The 22850-nt window shown below is 47.0% G+C and overlaps 1 protein-coding gene across 4 annotated transcripts in view; it reads left to right on the plus strand.

The window, feature by feature from the left end:
• The window catches only part of CFAP70 (cilia and flagella associated protein 70), a 1288671-nt gene that overhangs the window by 39231 nt on the left and 1226590 nt on the right, over positions 1 to 22850 (plus strand). For all 4 annotated transcript variants that reach the window (XM_078662924.1, XM_078662925.1, XM_078662923.1 and 1 more), the window contains exon 2: positions 4535 to 4624. In XM_078662924.1, coding sequence (XP_078519050.1) covers positions 4547 to 4624 — 78 coding nt within the window. In that variant the 5' untranslated portion in view covers positions 4535 to 4546. The remainder of the gene's footprint in view (positions 1 to 4534; positions 4625 to 22850) is intronic.

Here is a 22850-nt window from a genome sequence, read left to right on the forward strand (position 1 = left end):
AGCCATGTCTTCCCTGGACTGGAAACAAGCATCCTGGGACTGGTTTCGGGTTCATAACCCTCATCAGCCAGGCTATCTTGAATCCAGTGGCAAAGTGAGCAAGGGGCCCACGTCTGGGCATACCCTGCCAACTTAGGGCAAACAAAGTGATACCAAAGGAGATGATGGACGGAGCGTTTGAGCAAATCAAACACTCACCCCCAGTCAACTGATCTGGGTTTGATCCATCATCATTCTTTAGCTCACTCCACCACCCCAGTTCAGATACGGCCATATGCAAATCAGTCTGACCCTATGCCTCATGGGAACAATCCAGCCTGAACTGCCAAGCCATGTCTTCCCTGGACCGGAAACAAGCATCCTGGGACCGGTTTCGAGTTCATAACCCTCATCAGCCAGGCTATCTTGAATCCAGTGGCAAAGTGAGCAAGGGAATCACGTCTGGGCATACCCTGCCAACTTCGGGCGAACAAAGCGATACCAAAGGGGATGATGGACGGAGCGTTTGAGCAAATCAAACACTCACCTCCAGTCAACTGATATGGGTTTGATCCATCATCATTCTTTAGCTCACTCCACCACCCCAGTTCAGATACGGCCATATGCAAATCAGTCTGACCCTGTGCCTCATGGGAACAGTCCAGCCCGAACTGCCAAGCATGTCTTCCCTGGACCGGAAACAAGCATCCTGGGACCGGTTTCGGGTTCATAACCGTCATCAGCCAGGCTATCTTGAATCCAGTGGCAAAGTGAGCAAGGGACCCACGTCTAGGCATACCCTGCCAACTTAGGACAAACAAAGCGATACCAAAGGGGATGATGGACGGAGCGTTCGATCAGTTGACTGGGGGTGAGTGTTTTATTTGCTCAAACGCTCCGCCCATCATCCCCTTTGGTATCGCTTTGTTTGCCCTAAGTTGGCAGGGTATGCCCTGATGTGGGTCCCTTGCTCACTTTGCCACTGGATTCAAGATAGCCTGGCTGATGAGGGTTATGAACCCCATTCTGGTCCTAGGATGCTTGTTTCCGGTACAGGGAAGACCTGGCTTGGCAGTTCGGGCTGGACTGTTCCCATGAGGCACATGGTCAGACTGATTTGCATATGGCCATGTCTGAACTGGGGTGGTGGAGTGAGCTAAAGAATGATGATGGATCTAACCCAGATCAGTTGACTGGGGGTGAGTGTTTGATTTGCTCAAACGCTCCGTCCATCATCCCCTTTGATATCGCTTTGTTCGCCCTAAGTTGGCAGGGTAGGCCCAAACGTGGGTCCCTTGCTCACTTTGCCACTGGATTCAAGCTAGCCTGGCTGATGACAGCTGATTAGCCAGAAACCGGTCCCAGGATGCTTGTTTCCGGCCAGGGAAGACATGGCTTGGCAGTTCGGGCTGGACTGTTCCCATGAGGCACAGGGTCAGACTGATTTGCATATGGCCATGTCTGAACTGAGGTGGTGGAGTGAGCTAAAGAAGGATGATGGATTAAACCCAGATCAGTTGACTGGGGGTGAGTGTTTGATTTGCTCGAACGATCCGTCCATCATCCTCTTTGGTATCGCCTAGATCTAGACAGAGCAGAATTTGCGATGCTCAGATTACAACACACTTTGTACACTGGAGGCAACAGAAGTAGGAGACTGCTGGCCAACAGATTGAGAGCACAGAGACAGGCATACGGAGTCTCATCAGTGACTACCGAGACGGGGGTGGGTCACACCAAAGTCCAGCAGATTACAGAAACATTTCACCAATACTACACAAGACTTCCCTCCAGATGCCCCACCTGGCTATATCTGGGAGGCTGCCCCCGCCAGATTAATGCCGGACCAGGCTGAGTCACTAGAGGCTCGATCTGAATAGAAGAAGTCATTTCTGCCGTCTCTAGGCAGAAACTGCTTAAGTCACTGGGCACTGATGGGTTCACCTCACTTTTCTACAAAACATTCTGCAATATCCTGGCCCCCATTCTCAACAGAGTCTATAACGCGGTCGGAATCGCTTCAGTGCTCCCTGCCACCATGCTGGAGGCTTCTGTGGTTGTCATACCTAAACCAGGTAAGGACAAATGCCAATACGCCTCTTATCGACCATTCTCTCTTCTAAATATAGATCTTAAATTGTTCACCGGGATCCTGGCGTCCCAACTGTCCTGGCTTCTTCCTGGCTTGGTCAATCCCGATTAGGCAGGTTTCGTACCCAACAGACAATGTGCCAACAATACCAAGCGGCTGCTCCATGTCATAGACAAAGCACAGAGCTTCGACACCCAACGCATGCTCCTCTCCATCGACGTGGGAAAAGCGTTCAATAGAGTCTATTGGTCCTATGTGAGGGACCACACGCTCTATCATGGCAGGGTCAGGTAGCCGCTGTAGAATGACAAAATAATATACCTCATCCAAATTCTACTGTTAGACCCCCCGCAGGCTCTCTGCATTCCATGCAATGAGAGGTAGACCGGTTTATATGGACAGGTAATAGACCCTGCTTACATCGAGAGCTATGCTACAGATCCCCGGGGGAAGGAGGTATTGAGACACCAAACTTAAGGGAATATTTCTGGGTGGCTCAACTGAAGACATTTGTGGAGTGGTCCTGCGCTGAATCTGAAAACACTGGCTTTTTATGGACAGAGCAGTTGCAGGGCAATCATTATGGAGGGTTCCTTTCCTTCCCAAATTGGCACACCCTAAAAGCCTCTACCTATCACCCATTACACAAACCCCTCTCACAGTATGGGACAGAGAGGCCAAGAAAAGAGCTCTAACTACATTTCCCTCACCGCTAACGCCTATAGTGGGTAACCCAGATTTTACCTTGAGGTGAGGGCTTTTACCCAGTGGACCCAAGAAGGACGTCTGACTATTGGTCATTTCTTTGACGAGACTGGCCCGCTGACCTTCAAGTATTCCCGTTCACATCAAAAGCTCCCCAAAACTGAACGATACTGATACCATCAGATCAGACACTGGGTGATGCACTCAGTAGTCCGACCCCAAGTCCAACGCCTTCTCACTCTTTTTGAGAAGTGTTTGCTATCCAAATCCTCCGACTCACGTCTTATCTATGAACTGTATGGCTTACTTTGCCCTCCCTTAGCAGCTACTAAACCCCTGGGCCTAAAAGCATTTGTGTAGTAGTAAGGGCATATTCATGGAAACAGCCGCGTTGGTAGGCAATCCACGTTGTTAGAGGAAACAGAGACTTCCGCTTCCTGACAATGACATGTACCCCCCCTTAGATGAGCTGCCAGCATGAGGAGAGAGATAAATGGGATGTGGCCTAGGGCGGTGGGAAACTACTGGGGGGTTTGGGTTAAAGAAGGGCTGGGGGACAGGGGGTAAGCATAGGGGTAGTGTTTTAGAGTCTAGAGTAGGGGAAAGGTTGGGGTCTGGCTGAGATGGGTGCCCTGGGGTAGTATTTTAGAGTCTAGAGTAGGGGAAGGGCTGGGGGCTGAGAAGGGAGTGCAGGGGCAGTGTTTTAAAGTTTAGGGTACGAGTAGGGCTGGGGATCAGGGGGTCACGCAGGGGTAGGGTTTTAGGGTTTAGGGCAGGGAAAGGGCTGGGGACCGGGGGGGTTTCATAGAGGCATGCTTTTAGGGGCTAGAACAAGGTAAGAGTATTTGTTTTAAAGGGTTGGACCAGGATAAGGGTCTAAGGCAGGTGTCAGGGAAATCTTTGCCACGCATATGCCTTTAACATACATTCTTTTAAAATGAAATTCGTTGTAAAGGCATGCATAGTAAAGGCATATTTGTTGAAATACCATGCGTGGTGAAGGTTTGCATTGCAGTGGGATTTGTGCTGTAACGCATCTGTGGTAAAGGCATGCGGTACAACGGAATGTGATGTAACGTCATAGGTCCCAGCAGAAGTGATTGGCTGCACCTCCATTCTTCCGCAGACGCGTACACACCCGGGCAGACCACCACTATTGATATTTTGAAAACTGCAAAGTTGTCAACCTTATTCGTATTATAACTGCTCTCTTAACCAGTTTAGTTTGTACATAGACCAACACCTTTCCATAAACATCAACAAAGTCCTGAATGTCCCTAAGGATTTCAATGGGATCACTTGATTTCACAACTCTATCCCCCTCAAACTTCAGTAGCATCACCCTCCTAGCACACCTGCATCAGATCCTGAAAATGAGATCCCCGTTACTACAGATTCCTGAAGCCGCCTCTTAGGAATCTGCCAGGGCTTTCAAATGTTAGAAAACTAGGGTAAGGGAGATATTGTTTGGTGGATTATTTTAACCAGAATATTAGTGATCTTTGGGTCATTTCCGGTGTAAAGGGCTGTAAGCCATTAAGATTAAAAGAAGGCTAATTGACTTGTAATTTAAAATTGTTTGCTAAGTGATTTCATGCATTGCCTTTGAAAGTGTCTCCCCATGCTATGCTAGTTGCATTGAAAGTGAAATATGCTTGGAAACCTTCCCTTAATGTTTTGGCCGCAGTATTGCACTGAGTGTGAAGCCTGAATAGAGAATATGTTGTCTCTTATTCCACTTCGTGCTCATTTCTGCAGAGATCTTGCACCATGGAGGCGACACAGGGAGAGAAGAAACCCCGCGGCAACGTACCAGTGCAGATCACAGTGGTGCGAGGAAATCATCTGGTAAGTTGACTTTTAAAACGCATAGGAGTAGCTGGTGAGAAGAAGGAGGCCTGAAAGTGCGAGAAGAATGAGTGATTTCATCACAGATCTGATCACAGAGCAGATCTCCATCTGGATGTGACATAAAGGTGTTCAAAATGCCCTTAAAATGTAGAGCCCACACACAACGTGTGCTTGGCTGTTAGTGACCCGGTAGTATATCCGTCTTCTGCATGGTCCGACATCACAGTATTGCCAAAAAAGGAAACTCTGTCACCATTCACTATTGTCGGGCTTAAAAATAGTCTGCTTTTGTGGGTGGATACACACATAGACATGACTTATCGGTGCACAAATATAATGTTGGGGGACAAATGCTCACAGCAGGTACAGTAGGTATGACCTGTGTTTCCCAGCAGGGAAAACAGCCCTTGTGTCTTGTAAATGTGGAGAAGTGTGGCTCAGTGGTTAGAGGCGGCAGACCCGGAAGCTGAGATCGACCGTGGACCAGGGTTCGATTCCCCGCCTCGGCGGGTCTCGGGCTCAAAATTCCACGGACTCGACAATTCTCGCTCTGGTGCCTACTCAACTCACGGGGTCACACTCTGCGACTCTGGGCAATAGCTTGCTTAATCTCCACTACGGCCCCTCGCGGCGGGATACCTGGCTTTCACCTTGTGGACACCCTGCCGGGGTTTCTCACAGGGGAATACCAGGATGGGTTCCCTAAGCAAGCGCCAGGACGCTTACGGGCAGCTGTGCGCTTTACAAATCCAGCACATAAATACTTGATATTCCTGCACTGGATGGAGACTTTGTAACTGGTGAGCTGTACAGAATGTTCTATTTGTGTACCTGTAAAGGTATACCCAGTAATGGGAAAAACAAGATTGGGCACTCAATTGTCTTTGTAGCTTTGGCCACTTTGTTGATGAGCTGTGGTTGCACATTTCAGCTCCATCGCTTTCAAATAAAGCCCGAGACCTGATGGGCCTAATCTCAAAGGGCAGCGCACTGAGTAGGTGTGAGGTTCATAGTTCACTACACTTGTGTTCATTTCAGCCATTGGTGATGCGACAGCAGCATTGGTATGGTAATGCAAAGTGTTGCTGAAGGGCAGGGGCACCAGGAAGATCTCAACATTTAGAGAAGTCTTTATGATTTTACACATATTTTCATCATTATTTGGGTATATTTCCAAACATTATTTTACTTAAATCTGCTTATAATTTGATTACTTGTCATCTCTACTGTAATATTCTGCTAATTGTTGGCATCAAAGCACTTTACAGAAATGTGCTGTTATTGCACAGGGCTGAATGCTGTTGAAACTTCGTTTGGGTGTTAGGGTTACTGCACAGTGACTATGCAGATGTATCAAGCATAGAGTAACTCGATTTCCGTTTTTCCAAACTTGGTGGAGTGCCCTTGCACTGTACACGGGCTGTAAATGTATTGAGGCCAGGAATCTTCTGACTCACCCTAGCTCTGTAGCCAGGTCAGTTAAACTTCCTGCAAGCTGGATCTGGCTGCCTGGGTGAGAGGACTGTCTCAAGCGGTGGAGAGTAGGAAGTAGTTTGTCTTGTTCCTCCCTCCCCTCTGCTTTTCTTGATGAAATGCTCATGTGAGTTATGTTCTTACTCCTATCTTAGTATTTATAATGCATTTAGATTTTTGCCCCAAATTACCATACCTTTCGTTATTTTTGGTGTTACATTTTGATGGCTTCTTGTAAATTTGAAAGGGATTTGGTTCTAAAACTTTTCTTATTTCTTAAACTGCTTTATCGGATGCGAGTAGAGGGTGGCTTTGAGCAGTGCTTTAAATGGGCTGGAACTGTCCGGTACGGAGTACCAGCACTTTTTTTTTTTAGAGGGAGTGTACCAGCACTTCTCAAGAGAAATGCAATACTTTTAATTGGAGGGTACGTCACTCCTCAGAAACAAGCAGGTACTCTGGTACAGAGTACCTGCACTTCTATTTTTCCAATTCAAGCACTGGCCTTGGGTGATCCTTGAATCTTGTGGCTCGCCCTCTGAGTGCTTGCTGGAAGCCCTTTTGAGTGAGCATCATCACCACATTACAGAATCACCACAGAGAATGGATTTCTGGTGCTCTCCACTAAGTGGCAGCATTCCCCTTATTATAAATGGCTGGTACATTCTATCTTTGAGTGTTTAGTGGTAGACAAGATCTGAATAACCTAAGTAAGCGTAGGTACAATTAAAATTGGTTCTATATAAGAATAAGTTCTGGTATATTAGCTGTCTGTTCATCTGTTAATGCAGCTCTGAGGCCGCCTCAAGTTGTTTTAAGCTGCAGGAAAAAGGAGAGATCTGGGGAAAGAGAAGGATTGAAAGGTCACATAAATAAGATGTAATGAGGTGGGCCAAATTGCTCCTACCTCATGTAGGGCTGTCACCTGGCTGATATTTTAACTGGCCCGGCCTGTACTTTTATATCCACACCATTAAAAACAAGCATTTGGAATACAATAGGTCTTGCATTTGCGAGAGTTTGAGCTATTTATTGGCATTGTAAATTACGATGCCCTTATTTTATGTGTTTAAAACCTGTACTTTGTACTTATAGTCTTTGTTTACGAGAAGCAAAGCTGGCAGTTCTTCAAAGGTCCAGTAGTGTCTGGTTTCGTGAGATCAGAGACCCAGTACTTTGACCCAGTTGTGCCTTTGAAGTGGGGATGACTTCAAAGAAGGATTGTTGAAGTGCACAGAGGTCCTTTCTTCCCAGTCCAAGCTCCAGACTATCAGTAGGGCGTAATCAGCCCTTTGTTTGGGGACCGGGCATGGCCTATTCAGGTGTAAGTTTCAGCCCCCCCCCCCCCCCCCCTTCCTGCCCAGGAAGAGCTATCAGAATGCAGATGAGTACTCAGACACACCTAACTTTCCTCTGTTTATGGCTGTCTAGAGGGAATGCACAAACTGTAGCTGTCACCCACTCCAGACGTGTATTGGAGACAGGCTGCAAGTACACAGAGCAGTAAGAGCAGAGAAATGGCCACTTTCTCAAAGTAGAATTTCTAAAATTGTAATGTTAAATCCAACTTTACAGGTAAAGATGATGTATCATTACCATTCCAAACATAAAACATGAAACTGCTCCTGCTTTGTAATCAGGAATTACAGCTTAAAAGTGTATTAAGGAATTCCCAATGTTAACCGATGAGAGGAGTAGCCCTCACAGTAGTAAAAAAACTAATTTAGGTGTTTTTCACTACCAGGCCATGCAAAACTTAGAAGTACATGTCCCACGTTTTACTTACACAGCACCCTGTTTTATGGGTTACCTTAGGGGCTATGTGCAATAAAAGGGAAGTTTAAAGCTTGGTAAAGGGCTTTAAATGTCAAGTCGAAGTGGCAGGCCTGATGGCATCATGTATAGGCCTCATTCTGTTTTGTAGGCTTTGTATGAGACCTGTTCAGCAAAAGCTGGATTTGCAATGGAAACGGGTAGAAGGCTCATGGGAAGATATGGTTCATGTTACAAGGCGCTTTGAACAAGCTCTAATGTGGTGGACGATTCCAGCAAACCTACATGCAAGTCTTTTCTTTCTGCCAATAACAGAGAGATTATTACTTACCAAGGATGCGTCCATTGAGAGATGGGGAGCTCACCTCCAAGATCTTTCAACTAAAGGCTTACTGTCAGATGCAGAGAAGAGGCTGCACATCAATAAGTTGAAATTCTGCGCCATAAGATTAGGTTTACAAGCCTCCCTTCCCAGATTGGAAGCTCAACCAGTCCTATTCAGAACAGACCACACAACATCCATGTTCTACATAACCAAACATGGAGGAACACTGTCCAAGATCCTTTCTGAAGAAGGGCTGCTGCAGTGGAACTGAGACATTTCTCACAGGATAGACATTGCTGTGGAACATCTGTCAGGCTGTCAGTACGATCAGTTGGATGCACTCAGCCGGAAATGTCGGATTGTCACGAGTAGGAACTGAACCAGAAACCGGTGGATTACATTTTCAATCAGTGGAGTCGACCCACAATTGATCTGTTTGCCACTCCAAGCAACAGGAAATGCCTGTGCTTCGCAAGTAAATTTTGACATCCAGGGATCAATTGGTCCAAGATAAGCTATTTGCCTATGCCTTCCCTCCTATTCCCCTGATCCCCCGGGTGTTGAAGAAGGCGAAGATAGCATATTGCAATCTGACCCCTTATTCCCCCAGCATAGTATTTTTACAGCGAGGTACTGCAGTTGGCAGCACGTCCAGCCATTCCTTTGAAGATGCATCCCAGAGTATTGTTAAGACATCATGGAGCGATTCTCCATCATGATCCCAAGTCACTGAATTTGACAGTATGGTACTTGATCACCTAGAATTTGCCCATTTCAATCTATCTCGGGAGTGTAAACAGATTCCGGTGCAGGCTCGAGCTCCAGCAACCAACAAGACTTACAAGGCTAAATGAAAGCATTTATGTGTCAGGTGCAAGAATAATGGTCATCATTCACTTCAAAGAAAGCCTTCTCAGATCCTTCCATATTTATTATGTTTGGCCAAGAGTGGCCATCCTAGAATGCTTGATTCCGGCCCAGGAAAGACATGGCTTGGCAGTTCGGGCTGGACTGTTCCCATGAGGCACAGGGTCAAGGTTGATTTGCATATGGCCATGTCTGAACTGGGGTGGTGAGGAGTGCAAAAAAACGATGGATTTGGGCCCAGATCTCTGTACGGGGGTGAATGTATGACATCTTTCTGCATTCTGTCTATCAACTGTTATTTTTGCATTTGTCACCTCGAGTGGGATGGGTATGCTCAGACACCACTGGAGTCAAGCTATCCTGGCTGAAGACGGCTGATAGCCAGAAACCGGTCCTAGGATGCCTGATTCCGGTCCAGGAAAGACATGGCTTGGCAGTTCGGGCTGGATTGTTCCCATGAGGCACAGGGTCAAGGCTGATTAGCATATGGCCATGTCTGAACTGGGGTGGTGTGGAGTGCAAAAAAACTATGGATTTAGGCCCAGATCTCTGTACTGGGGTGAATGTATGACATTGTTCTGCATTCTGTCCATCAACTGTTGTTTTTGCATTTGTCACCCCGGGTGGGATGGGTATGCTCAGACGTGAGTCCCATGCTCTCCACACCACTGGAGTCGAGCTATCCTGGCTGAAGACGGCTGATAGCCAGAAACCTGTGCTAGGATGCTTGATTCCGGTCCAGGAAAGACATGGCTTGGCAGTTCGGGCTGGACTGTTCCCATGAGGCACAGGGTCAAGGCTGATTTGCATATGGCCATGTCTGAACTGGGGTGGTGTGGAGTGCAAAAAAACGATGGATTTAGGCCCAGATCTCTGTACTGGGGTGAATGTATGACATTGTTTTGCATTCTGTCCATCAACTGTTGTTTTTGCATTTGTCACCCCGAGTGGGATGGGTATGCTCAGACGTGAGTCCATGCTCTCCACACCACTGGAGTCAAGCTATCCTGGCTGAAGACGGCTGATAGCCAGAAACCGGTCCTAGGATGCTTGATTCCGGTCCAGGAAAGACATGGCTTGGCAGTTCGGGCTGGACTGCTCCCATGAGGCACAGGGTCAAGGCTGATTTGCATATGGCCATGTCTGAACTGGGGTGGGGTGGAGTGCAAAAAAACGATGGATTTAGGCCCAGATCTCTGTACTGGGGTGAATGTATGCCATTGTTCTGCATTCTGTCCATCAACTGTTGCTTTGGCATTTGTCACCCGAGTGGGATGGGTATGCTCAGACGTGAGTCCCATGCTCTCCACACCACTGGAGTCAAGCTATCCTGGCTGAAGACGGCTGATAGCCAGAAACCGGACCTAGGATGCTTGATTCCAGTCCAGGAAAGACATGGCTTGGCAGTTCGGGCTGGACTGCTCCTATGAGGCATAGGGTCAAGGCTGATTTGCATATGGCCATGTCTGAACTGGGGTGGTGTGGAGTGCAAAAAAACAAAACAATGGATTTAGGCCCAGATCTCTGTACTGGGGTTAATGTATGACATTGTTCTGCATTCTGTCCATCAACTGTTGTTTTTGCATTTGTCACCCGAGTGGGATGGGTATGCTCAGACATGAGTCCCATGCTCTCCACACCACTGGAGTCAAGCTATCCTGGCTGAAGACGGCTGATAGCCAGAAACCGGTCTTAGGATGCTTGATTCTGGTCCAGGAAAGACATGGCTTGGCAGTTCGGGCTGCACTGTTCCCATGAGGCACAGGGTCAAGGCTGATTTGCATATGGCCATGTCTGAACTGGGGTGGTGTGGAGTGCAAAAAAACGATGGATTTAGGCCCAGATCTCTGTACTGGGGTGAATGTTTGACATTGTTCTGCATTCTGTCCATCAACTGTTGTTTTTTCTCAAATATTCTTCAGTCAGGGTCCATCTGGCTACAATGTTGAGATTTAGAAATACTGATACATCAAAGTCTACTCTGTTTTCCCAAGGATCATTAAATAGTTTATGAAAGGGCTCTTCAGAGCATTTCCACCTCTTCAACATCCTCCGGTTCCATGGGAGCTTACTACAGTCCTCAGCCAGCTGATGTTACCTCGTTTTGAGCCTATATATAGAGCAGACTTAAAATTTGTCTCATGGAAGATAGCCTACTCCTGGCTCTGACATACACAATGAGAGTGGGAGTGATTAGGCATTTACCATCAGCGAACAGTTGCTCCTGTTCATTAAGGACAAAGTAATACTCAGAACCAATCCTACATTCATTCCTAAGGTGCCTACTGACACCCATTTAAATGAGCCAGTCATTCTTAAATCCTTCTTTCCTAATCCAATCTTCAACAGCAGGGAGATCATTACATTCGCTAGACTTGCACAGATGTCTCAAATTCTATGCAGCCAATACAAAGAACATACGCACATCAGACAAGCTAATTGTATCATTTGGTCAACCACGAAAAGGTCAAGCCCTGCCCAGACAGGGGATAGCTCGTTAGCTCTCAGCCGGTATTCCTTTCTATCATCCCAAAGCCAAGCGTCCTCTCCAGGCAAGAGTGAGGGTGAATTCCACCGAGGGCATGGCTTCATCTGCAGCACTATATGTTGAGGTGCCTTTCAAGGACATCTGCCATGAAGCAATCTGGAAGAGCAGGTATACATTCAGAAAGCATTACTGCCAAGATGTGTACTCAGAAGCTGACACAGCAGTGGAACAGGCAGTTCTAGGAAACCTGTTTCATTGAAGGTAGCATGTTTCCCGCTGTATTGTATTTTATAATGTGTGCTGCTTAAAAGATCCAATGTTGGAGAAGAAATGAGTTACTTATGTGCAACGCCAGTTCTCCAACACTGGTATCTTTTATACAACCGAGGGGGCGCCCACTCACCAATCCCTTTTTAAACCATAGGCTGCCCCCCCCCCCGCACACAATCCTCTCCAATCATAGATTGACACATACTAAGACTCATAAAACAGAATCACTGATAACAAACTTCTGTGAGAATGAGAATGAGAGAGAAGAATGGCTAATAAGGTACAGTGGAATGACCAAGATCCTGGTTGTTAATGACCAGTCACCTAATTAACACCCCCGCTATAATACCAGAAGGGGCACCACATGTTTCTTATATCAAATGAGAAGCCCACTTGCGTTTGGCCAACACAGACAGTCAGTGAAATTTACCTTGGCACAAAGTGTTATATGCTCTGCAAACTGTTCTTGGTAAGATTTAATTTCTGTCCATCTACATTAGCCTGAAAACTGAGAGGTTATACCCGCACCTCAACCTGCCGGGTGCTGTTGTTGTGACTCACCCAACCAAGATAGGTGAGTGCTCAACCATCGCTATTTGTCATGAGAATACTGCTGCCAGGCATTGTTTTTTAATCAGAGGGACTACTCTCTTCGAGCATGCCACTCACGTTGCTCATCACGGTTTAGTCCACGTGTTTTTAATATATGCCTATTGCACACCCATATAGGCATGCTTCACACTATTTTGGTTGTTTGGTGTCACATGTGAATTACTGTGGAATACGTGACCTGTTGTGAAATGCCCTTTTTGTCTCCCACTCTAGGCAATTGCAGCACAACACAGGTATTACTTTTGACCCTTGACACTGATTAGAAAAAGTCTTCTAGCTAGGTAAGGGCACCATGTAGACAGTTAACAAATCTCAAAACTTTTTGTTTATTTTTCTTGGTCCTGAGGAATCGCTTGTCAGAGGACAAATAGCGAGAAACATGTCGACCGATTGATACATCGTGTAGTCTAGTCTCGCACTAGGGGACATTAATTCCCTACGAGCCTATTCTATTTCTCCAATTTTAATTTGGAATAAGGGACCGCTAGAATAAACCTGATCCTGGTACCCTTTACTCCAATTTTAACTTCTTCACCACGTCTACACACTACTGGCCCCTCACCCACACTTCACCCATACGGCAGTTGGAAAACGATCTCCGCCAAAGAGCCCCTCTTTGAGGTGTTGCCCGTTGCGTATTGCACCGCCGACCCAACGAGGAGCATTGCCGATGATGAAGCATGACCCCTGCAAAGGGTGTGTGAGGCCATTATATCCAACACAGTGGATACCCACGCGTCCATCCACAACATAAAGTAGTCACCAACATCCAACCTTCACTCTATTTAGGAACAGCCCGGTACTTCTTGTTTCTCATCTTTTATACAGTCACATGCTGCCCTCCCTCCTCCCCGGTAATAGGCTCCTCATATTCATTCTTACACTTGTGCTTTGCATCTGAGCTCTGGTGGCCTCTAGGGGGAGTAGGAGAGCTTAAGCTTCCCCTTCATTGGCTGAAGTTTGGGTTCTGTCAAATGAGGTGGATGTGCTACTAAAAGTACTATGTTGCTTGAGGCCATTGGCCATTTTACACTATATCCTATATGCTGTATATTTTACTCTGTATACTGCTGTTTTAATGTACCTATAATTCCCAGCCTGACTATGAGGAATGATACAAGCATGTGAATATATAAAGATAGCACTGTTGGACAACTGGAGGTACAGGTAATTAATAAAAAAATGTTATGACATCGGTAGGAAAGCAACATTCTTAGTTGTGCATTCCAATCTAAGAGGACCATCTAGTACTCAAGGATCAGTCAACCTGCATAGATGTGAAGTCACGACATCTATTTATGGAAACAGTCACATATCAGTGTTATGTTTGAGTGGCCAATACAGACTGGGCACATGACTGGCTCTTCCTAATCAGTACTGTCATCTCAGATTTCAACACAGTGGTCTCCTCCTCAGGAGCGGAGGAGCTTCGTCCCTCCTGCTGCTAGCACATTAGGCAAACATAAATAAATAAAATGACATATCCGTGCCATTTTATTTATTTGCCACCACACCGAGTCACGCTATGTACAGGGTGAGGGTGGGGCTGAATCCTGCAAATGCAGGATTACAGCACTGGTCTACAGTGCATAAAATGGATTGTCCGGCCGTCTTACGAAGGCCAGCCCGACTTCAGTACTGATGACCCGGCAATCCAAAGGCTCTGTAACAGCCTGGGGATTGCTGGCACAGGCCCACAGCCTCAAAATGAGCGCTGGATGAGCCTGCTCTCACCAATCCTAGAGCTGCTTTCACAGCTTGAAAGGATCTCCAGAATTGTGGTCCGCGAGCAGGAAGGAAGTCCTTTGTTTTCATGCTCGTGGACAGTGCTGCACTAGTGGAGCTCCCGAATAAATGGTGAGTCGTGCACATTCGCGCCTCACCATTTTTTTTAAGCTATCATCCACTGGATGTGAAGCAGACGTGTGACCATTTCTCCCATTACTCTTCATACCTTCACATCTATGCCTGGCATGTGACTGACTCAAGCTGAGCTCAGCATGTAGCAGAGACTGCATTTTAGACGCAAACTTAAAAGTGCCCACCCTTGTGTCTCTTCTCTGCCCCCACATGCCCTCACGTGCTTCAGCGTGTGCTCTGTTTGACTGATGTTGAAAATAACTTTATGAAAGCATACTTGTATACTGCAGAAGAAAAACCAATTAATAGTGTAGACAAGATTCCTTGAATTTAGGCTCACTCATGTATGAAAAAGACAATGTATTAATTTTCATTGTGTAGTTGCATGGGGTTGTGGGTTGTAAAGGCAAAAGATTAACTTAAAAATTTAATGTTATACCAGGGCTGGCAGATTTGAATTCTTTACTATAAATTACAATGGCTCAGGAGAACAGAAATATGGCTAGCCTAATGAACTGATTGTTGATTGTGAAGCCTTGCAAATAAATTGTTTATGTAGGTGAAGAAAGGCAACAATTTGCTGCCACCTATAGATAACTGCTATTTAGTGAGTGAGTGGGGGAGTGGTTCAGGATAGTCAACACAGGCTGACAATTCCAAACGGCCCACTGTCACGCTGTATATAGAGCAACCGCAATAAATCATTGTCCAGCCAAATACTCACTTTTATATCAAAAGAGAAGTATTTTATTTCTACAGCTAACCAACACAAAGGAAACATACAACATTCCCAAACAGTCACAGAGCCCGCTCTGCGGTCAGGGTTCTAGTGTTTTATTGACAATTCCCTGTCCTACTCGTCCTCGCTCTAGTGATAGTGGTTATTTTCCATTCACTATTGGTAATATCCAGCTATGCCCCACAAGTAGTGAGTGTCTCAAGAGTCCAATTCTAGCATCTTAGTGCTAACTGCCAGCAAGTTCCGCTGGGCCGAAAGGCCAGAAATTAATCTTACCTGAGCGCCAGACATAAAGCTCCAGGAGTTGTTGAGTGCGCCCCTACCGTGGGCGACTGGAGCGGCAGAGACTCAGTTCAAGTGAGTTTTTTTCAAATGGCCCCAGCAGGTTGCACTCAACAGGTGCAGAGTTCCTCATATGTGGCCACTCTCCCGAAGCAACCGGAGTTTCTTCGCGATGTCTTAAGCGGTGTAAGCATCTGATTCGTCTCCTGGTGGGTGTAGTTGCGATGATCCTGACGCAGGTTCCTCAACTGGGTGATGGTGCGCAGGAGCTTCCACAGTGTTTCAGCTTCTCTGGCAGGGGTTGCAGGTCAGCTCATAGTTCTTGATGCTCCCAATCACCTCCTCTGGCACATAGGATTACTGTAGCTTCACAATACATGGACTCCCACCCAATCTGCACACTGAAGTCCTTGGCGGTGGCATCTCCTGATATATGCGGTCGGGGCTCACTACCGCAAAACACTATGGCCATTACTGCATTGCAGGCTTTTCACTGCAGCCCATTTCGGCATATGGGATTGCCAACTCTGCACTATGCAAGGATTCTGCCCGACTTGCACAGTGCATTACATATCTCAATTCACAATAGCCCTCCTCTGGCATTCGGGGGTCACTGCTTTGTCGTGCACACAGGCAGCAACCTGATAAGTGCAGAAGGCATCCGCCCACACCTCGCAAAGGGAGTCTACCCGACCGGGCTCCCCACTGGACATCGCTTTTGCCACCGCTGTCCTCTTTCTCACCAGGTACACTAGTTTAGCAAGCAGGCAGGCGCTGGTGCTCCAAGACAGGTGGTTTTGGATTCCCTGGATGATGTCTTCTCAACCAGCAGGTAGATTAGCGGGCCTTGGTCCCCAGTCCTGGTCACACTTAGAAGTCTTGCAGAGCTTCCCCCTCTCACAATACCCTTCTGACTGCTTGGCAGATGACATTGTTTGCAGTCTCAACCTCCCCTTCTTGATTCACAAAGGTAACCCTTATACTTTTGTTTAAGTTTACTACAGTTTTGGTAATCACAAACTACAAGAATAATTTTACTATTAGTAAAATTATTAATAGTAAAGTTACACTTGCTGCAAAACAGTACCAAACTTACTACAAATTGTAAGTTTACCTGTATGAATTAGGCCCCAAATGAGATTTAGGGTCTGATTCTTTGAAGTTTTATTATCGGGGTTCTGCTTCTTTTGAAGTGTCCACTTCTCTGCTGTCTATTCTTCTAAAGCAGTCTATCACAGCAAGAGTGACTCCAAAGGTAGAGGCACAACAACACAGGCTATGGGAGTGACTAGAATTCCCACCTAGATGTCAGCCATAATAATATGTGCATCAAAAGGTGTGCCCAGGCCCTAGGCCTACCCTTTATCAATCATTCATTCATTTTCCTTTATTTCGATCAAATAGATCATAAAAGGTGGCATCCAAGTAATTAAACAGTACAAATGATTATTACAAATATGTCGACGATGATTAAAAAGGCTTTACAGTTTCCATCCTAGTGGACAAATCAGACAATAACAAAAGTTTACCTATCATACATCACACATGGATTTTTAAAATGACAAAAATTGTGTGCACTGTGATTCAATTAAAAATCAGGAATACATAAATGCAATTTTAGAACTGTGCCAAGTCTATATCAGTGCATACAACGAGTACGAATATGCCACATCGCAGTTAAAAATTTAGCTACCGCAAACACAATTGGAGGTGATACGTCCGTTTTTAGTATTCTGTAGGCAGGCAAGTAGTGCCTGAACCCGAGATTTTTAAGTAGGGGAATAAGCCAATACTTTCTTGGTTTCTGATAAGCCTTACAGAAGAAGATGACATGCAAATCAGTTTCCTGTTGATGCGAGCATGCTGGACATAGCTCTGGGGTGGAGGGATGGGACCAGGTACTGCTAAATGCTTTAAGGGGGAGTGTGCCATACCTCCACTGTAGAAATAGTTTTCTTGTCAGAGCAGGGCTAATTATGTCAAGGACAAGTTCCCGTTGATAGGAGTCTTTAGATCTAATAAATGAATGTGTTAGAGACCCCATACGTGAATTCTGTAATGATGATGTTGTTTTAAATTCATAGTAGTCCTTTGATAAAGATTCACGGGATACCCTTTTACAAGCGTTGGCTGGGTCCAGCCACAGTTCCGGCCTTCCCAGACTCTCACATATCTTTTTTATATATTTCAGCCAGGGAATGTTCGTTGAATTTGATAGAGATAAAATCTCTTGCAACTCCATCCTGTAGCTCATGAGTTCTGGGGTACTCCAAATTTGACGCCAGAAAGTTAGAGGTTTTAATCCCAGTTCTTCCTCAATGGTTCTTAAGCCCAGATCTAATCTGAGCGGAAGCAGTGGGGTGCTTGGCGGTAAGGCCACCATCTGCCTATTGAATTTGTTCTCCGTGATTGTCAAATTTTGAGTAGGTATGTGCCCCCACAACTCCCCCCCATGTATGACTGCCCCCCGGGCCTGCATTTTATAGATTTGGAGCACTGGGCCGAGGGGTTTGTGGGTTGATCTATTTACCATCCTTGAGATACCACCCGTTAACTGAGCTAATTTAATGTTAGCTTTAGTCCGATGTGTGTCCCAAGTCAGGTTTTGATTGATGGTCACCCCATGGTATTCGAATGTGTTAACCCTCTCTAGTCTCAGTGTGCCTATGGTGGGATTGGGGCGTGTTGAAAGAGGAGGACTAAGAATCATGTATTTAGTTTTCAGCGCATTGATCTCCAATCCCCGGTCAACACAAAAGGCTTCGAACCCATCCAAGACCCTTTGGATTCCCATCGGGGATTTAGACAGCAGCAGGGTGTCGTCCGCAAACATGATGGCGGGCACCCTGCTGCCGCTAAGCTTTGGAGCATCAATGTCGGCTATCCTAGTCAGGTGGTCAACTACCCCGTTGACAAAGAGGCAGAACAGGGTGGGTGCAAGCACGCAACCCTGCCTCACCCCCCTGTCAACGGGGAATCTTCCTGAGAGCGTCCCGTTTCTACCACACCTGACCCGGGCATAGTTATCTTGGTGCAGTCTTATCAAGATGTTCAGGATGTCCGAAGGGATACCCATCTCCGCCAGCACTGTCCAGAGTCTGGATCTTGGGACCAAATCGAAGGCGGCGCGCAGGTCTACAAAGACCGTGTAAAGGCAGCCTCCTTCGATTATAGCAGTTTTCCAAAACAAAAGATTGAGTCGGAAAATCTGGTCTGCTGTTGAGATCTTCCTTCAGAAACCAGCCTGGTAGGGGGTGAGAATGGAGAACTCCTCTATCCAGTTTTGGAGGCGATCAAGTATAAGCCTACCAAAAAGTTTTTGGGACACATCAATGAGGCTGATGGGCCTGTAGTTGGCTGGAAGCAGAGGCGATCCCTTCTTGAAAATGGGAACAATCTCCGCTCCCAGCCAAGTACAGGGCACCTCCATACCCCTCAAGACGGCGTTAAAGATTGTCAACAGGTAGGGGGACCAAATGTCCGGCTCCTGTTTGAAAATGTCGCCCGGGAGCCCGTCCAGGCCTGGCGCCTTTCCAGAGGCCAGACCTAGAATGGCCACCCGTACCGCAGCCTCTGTGAATAGATCCCCCTCCAGTTGTATTTCAGTGGTTGTGAGTACCTCGGTTGGGGCCCTGTCACCATCTGAGTACAAGGCCTGGAAATGGTCTTGCCAGACCTTGGCTGAAATATTGGGCTCAATGGCAAGGGAAAGGTCCTCCGACCCGGCGTTCACTAGGCGCCAGAACTTCCGAGAGTCCCTGACGGCTAGTGTGCTGGTCAGATTCTCCCATTTGTCATAGTCCCATTCGGCCTTAGCATGGGTAATCAGCCGCTTATAGTCTTTTCTCCTTTCCTGTATGAGTATTCTACTTTTACCCTCCTTAATGCTAGTCAATGGGTCAGTTTTAGCTTTGCGACATGCAGCGTTATACCAGGTGGGTCATTGTGGCCTTCCTCCCCCTGTCCTTCCCATAGAGAAAAGAACATCTGCCAAGGATTTAATAAGGTCATCGTGTGCCAGCCAGAGTTTTGTGTGCGCATCGCCAATGTTAGGGTGTTCCATTAATGCACACACCCTTTCAAATATCGGAATGACACGGGAATACAGCCCCACGACCTTCTCTGGATTCGCTGCTAGCTTTTCCCACCTCACTCTCCGTCTGTTGTTTGCCAAGGATAACCCCATGTCGGGCACATCTGAAACAGGCCCATTTGCTATGTCTGTGCCAGGGAGGGAATATTCTAGTTCTAGCGCGTTATGGTCGCTATCCTCCCTGGGTATTACCCTGAAGTCCTCGATATACGACCAGGAAGACAGTTGAATAAAGATGTAATCCAGTCTTGAATCCCTTCCCACTTTATTAAATGTACATTTTGGGGGGATGTCGGACTTCGTACGTCCATTGCAGGCCCTAATGCCATGATTAAGGGTTAGAGTGGTAATCTGTACTGCAAGGGGTGTCTAAGCTCTGGGGGGGTGCCGCCGTGGAGGGAACTCGCCATAACGCATCCTCATCTAGTGATATTCCATCTGCTAGTCCTGGAAAAGGCTCGAAATGGGAGTTTAAATCACCTCCTACCAGGAATGGAGTTCCATGTGGGAGATCGCCCAAGAGGGCGGAAAAATCCTCGATGGTACTCGATTCCCTGGTTACATTCACCGGCCTGGAGTAGACATTTACCAGTGCCAATTTACTGGAATTTGTCCACTCCAGAATGACACATTGGATATCATCCGAAGCTGTGGGGTAGGATGCTGCTTTGCAACCTAGTTGTGTAGCCACCCAAATTGCAAGGGACCCAGATGGCCTCCCCTTGCCCCCCCATCTCGCGAGTATGGAAAATACCGCAGAACCTGGGCGGAGGTGTTCCTCTCGAGCCCAGGTTTATTGAAACAGGCAAATATCTTCGCTTCCCACAAATGAACTCCAATCCGGGCAATCAAGCTTGTTTCCAATATCGGCCACGTTCCAAGAAAGCAGCTTTAAAGGATGCGATCTTGGATTGAGTGCGGGACAAACGAGAATCCTCTTGTCTTGAGGACTAAGCGGGGGTATTATGGTTTCGGCCTGGTCCCCTCTAGTGCCTGGCAGTTCCCGGTGGATGAGCGAGGACCCCATTAGAGGGTGTTGTCCTTCCTGGTCTTTGTGCTGATCAGCACGTGTCGGAATTCCTGTGGTTCGATCAGTGGGGTCATTTAGTAAACTGAAATTAAAGTTACTATCCTGATCACCCCTGGTTCGCTCATGTCCCTCCCCCTGCCACTTCGGGGTGTGTCAATCAATCATATCCAGGCAGCTAAACCTGTTATATGTGTCGAACTGGGCCGACTGTCTGTCTATGTGACTGTAGGAATCTCCTCTCTCCCAACCTCCCGACCACCTCGCCTAGGCACTGTCTCCCATCCCTCCTCATCGAACAGATTCATCCTGGGTGGATAAAAGAAGGAAAGAGATAAGGGTTGAATGGAAGTCCCCTGGTCAGAATGTGGCCAGCCACAAATGTAGGATACAGTCCTGGGATCCCTAAAGTTGATCACGGCACAGTCCCCATTGATTGATTTCCGTGAATTGCCAACCCAGGGGACTCTTCTTGCCATGAGAACCTCACTCACTATTCCCTGGGGGAGGGGTCGATTTAGAGAAAGCTAATTGGCCACCTTGTTCTTTAGAGAGGTGGCCGATTCGATGGTTTCCGGTTTTAACTCAGGTATACCAGCCAATATGACTACATAAGGTCCGGCCTCTGGGGGAAGACTCAGGGGCCTAAGTCTTTGTGTCATGACTGGGGCTCTTGGAATGGCTAGGGTGTTAGAACCTGGGTGGGTCGGTTTGGGCACTCCCTCAGTTGGGTGAGGAATTATAGGGTGGGCAATGGGCTGCTCACGCTGGATCGTTTTTGACGGCTGTCTAGTGTCCTTCACTGGTGGAACTAGTGTACCCTTTGTGTTCTTAGGCTCTGCTCCGCCCCTAACAGCCTTGTTCTCAGCTTTGAGGGCATCTGCTAGTTGGACCGTTGATTTTTCTATGGTCGATAGCCTGGCCTCGATCTTTGTTAGGCGGGCTTCTAAAGGGCTAAAGAGAGACTTCAGGAGAGCGGCAATCTTAGTAATGGAGATGTCGCCTCCTTCGGTCTGGCTAGAATTAAGGTTTGCGTGCTCCATTGCCTGCAAGGGTGAATCTACTATAGATGTCAGTAGGGCATTCTCAGATAGTGTGGGTGCAGATTTACTAATTTCTACTGAGTCTGCCTCCAATAAGGGATTAAGCTTGGGAGCTTTCGCCTTGCGGGCACCTGGATTTTGGGTCGCTCTTTTCCTTTTCGGAATTGCTCCTTCCCTGACTCCCTGTTTTGAGCGAGTGTCTCTAGTTTTGGGACTTGCAATGTTAACAATGAGGGGGGGGAGCTAGATTGTGTGAGGCTCTGGGGTGGAGTAGATGGGTGTGGTAGGTCGTTAAAAGAAATCGAAATGTCTACGTCTGACATAGCCGCTACCCCGCTATTCCCAGTGACCCCTGATCCAAGTGGAACTTGATCAAGTTCTTTAACAGGAATCCTTGCATGAGCTATGGTTCCCATAGAAGATCTTCTTACCCACTCAATTTCCTGGGAAATGCGTTGTTCCAGAACTGTGATTTCGTCAATCAGGAGGGCGCCTGCTTTTATAAAGTTGTTGTCCAAGGTGCCAGTAGGAGCTCCTCCGGCAAGGGCACTTTTACTCCTAGTTTCTCTGGATGACATGGTCCTTTCACTGCAACCAGAAATCTTGTTTAGAAGTGCAGGAAAAGAGCCAAGAGGGGTGGCCTGGTCTGGTCTCGCCCGTGCTCGAACGGCCTCAAACGGCCCGCCCTTTGCCCGGGCTTAGCCCGGCGCCCGCCCGCGCGCGTCCCGCGAACGCGAAGGGGAGCGTGATTATATAGGGCAGCTGAGGGCGGGAAGAGACACTCTGTTATCAACCTACTCTTTATGAATCTCATATCAGCCCCATCTTCTTGAGATGTACAGCGACCCCTTCCTTGGGACCTTTCAATGAATCAAAAAGCAACCTTTGAGGTGTACAGAGGACGCCTAACACTCCCCTCTCCAGTGGGTGTCCCACACAGTTTTCAGGGGTGCAGCAATGTACAAATATGTATGGAGGGATTTATTTACCTCCTCATCACGTGTCAACATGCATTCCTGGGCCTCCTAAAATGGAACCTAGGGCCCTCTATGTATTGTGCCATCCACAGACACTCATACACCCAATACATGTATACAACCTACACTCATTGCGCAGCACTGTATCCTTTATGTACTGTACCACTCATAGGCACACATAATCCTTTATGGGTTTTGGAGTAGCGTGCTATTCGCTGAAAAAGCGCTTCAACGCCTTGTCAGGTGTAGTAAGCGCTATATGCAATTACAATACACTACAATTACATACATCCAGCTGATACATGTAACATGCATGCACTACACAGCAATACACCCTGCATGTATTGTACCACTTTAATGGCACACATACACCTAACACATGCACTCACCATGA

The sequence above is a fragment of the Lissotriton helveticus genome, chromosome 10 (genome assembly GCF_964261635.1).
Source record: "Lissotriton helveticus chromosome 10, aLisHel1.1, whole genome shotgun sequence".
NCBI lineage: Eukaryota > Metazoa > Chordata > Amphibia > Caudata > Salamandridae > Lissotriton > Lissotriton helveticus.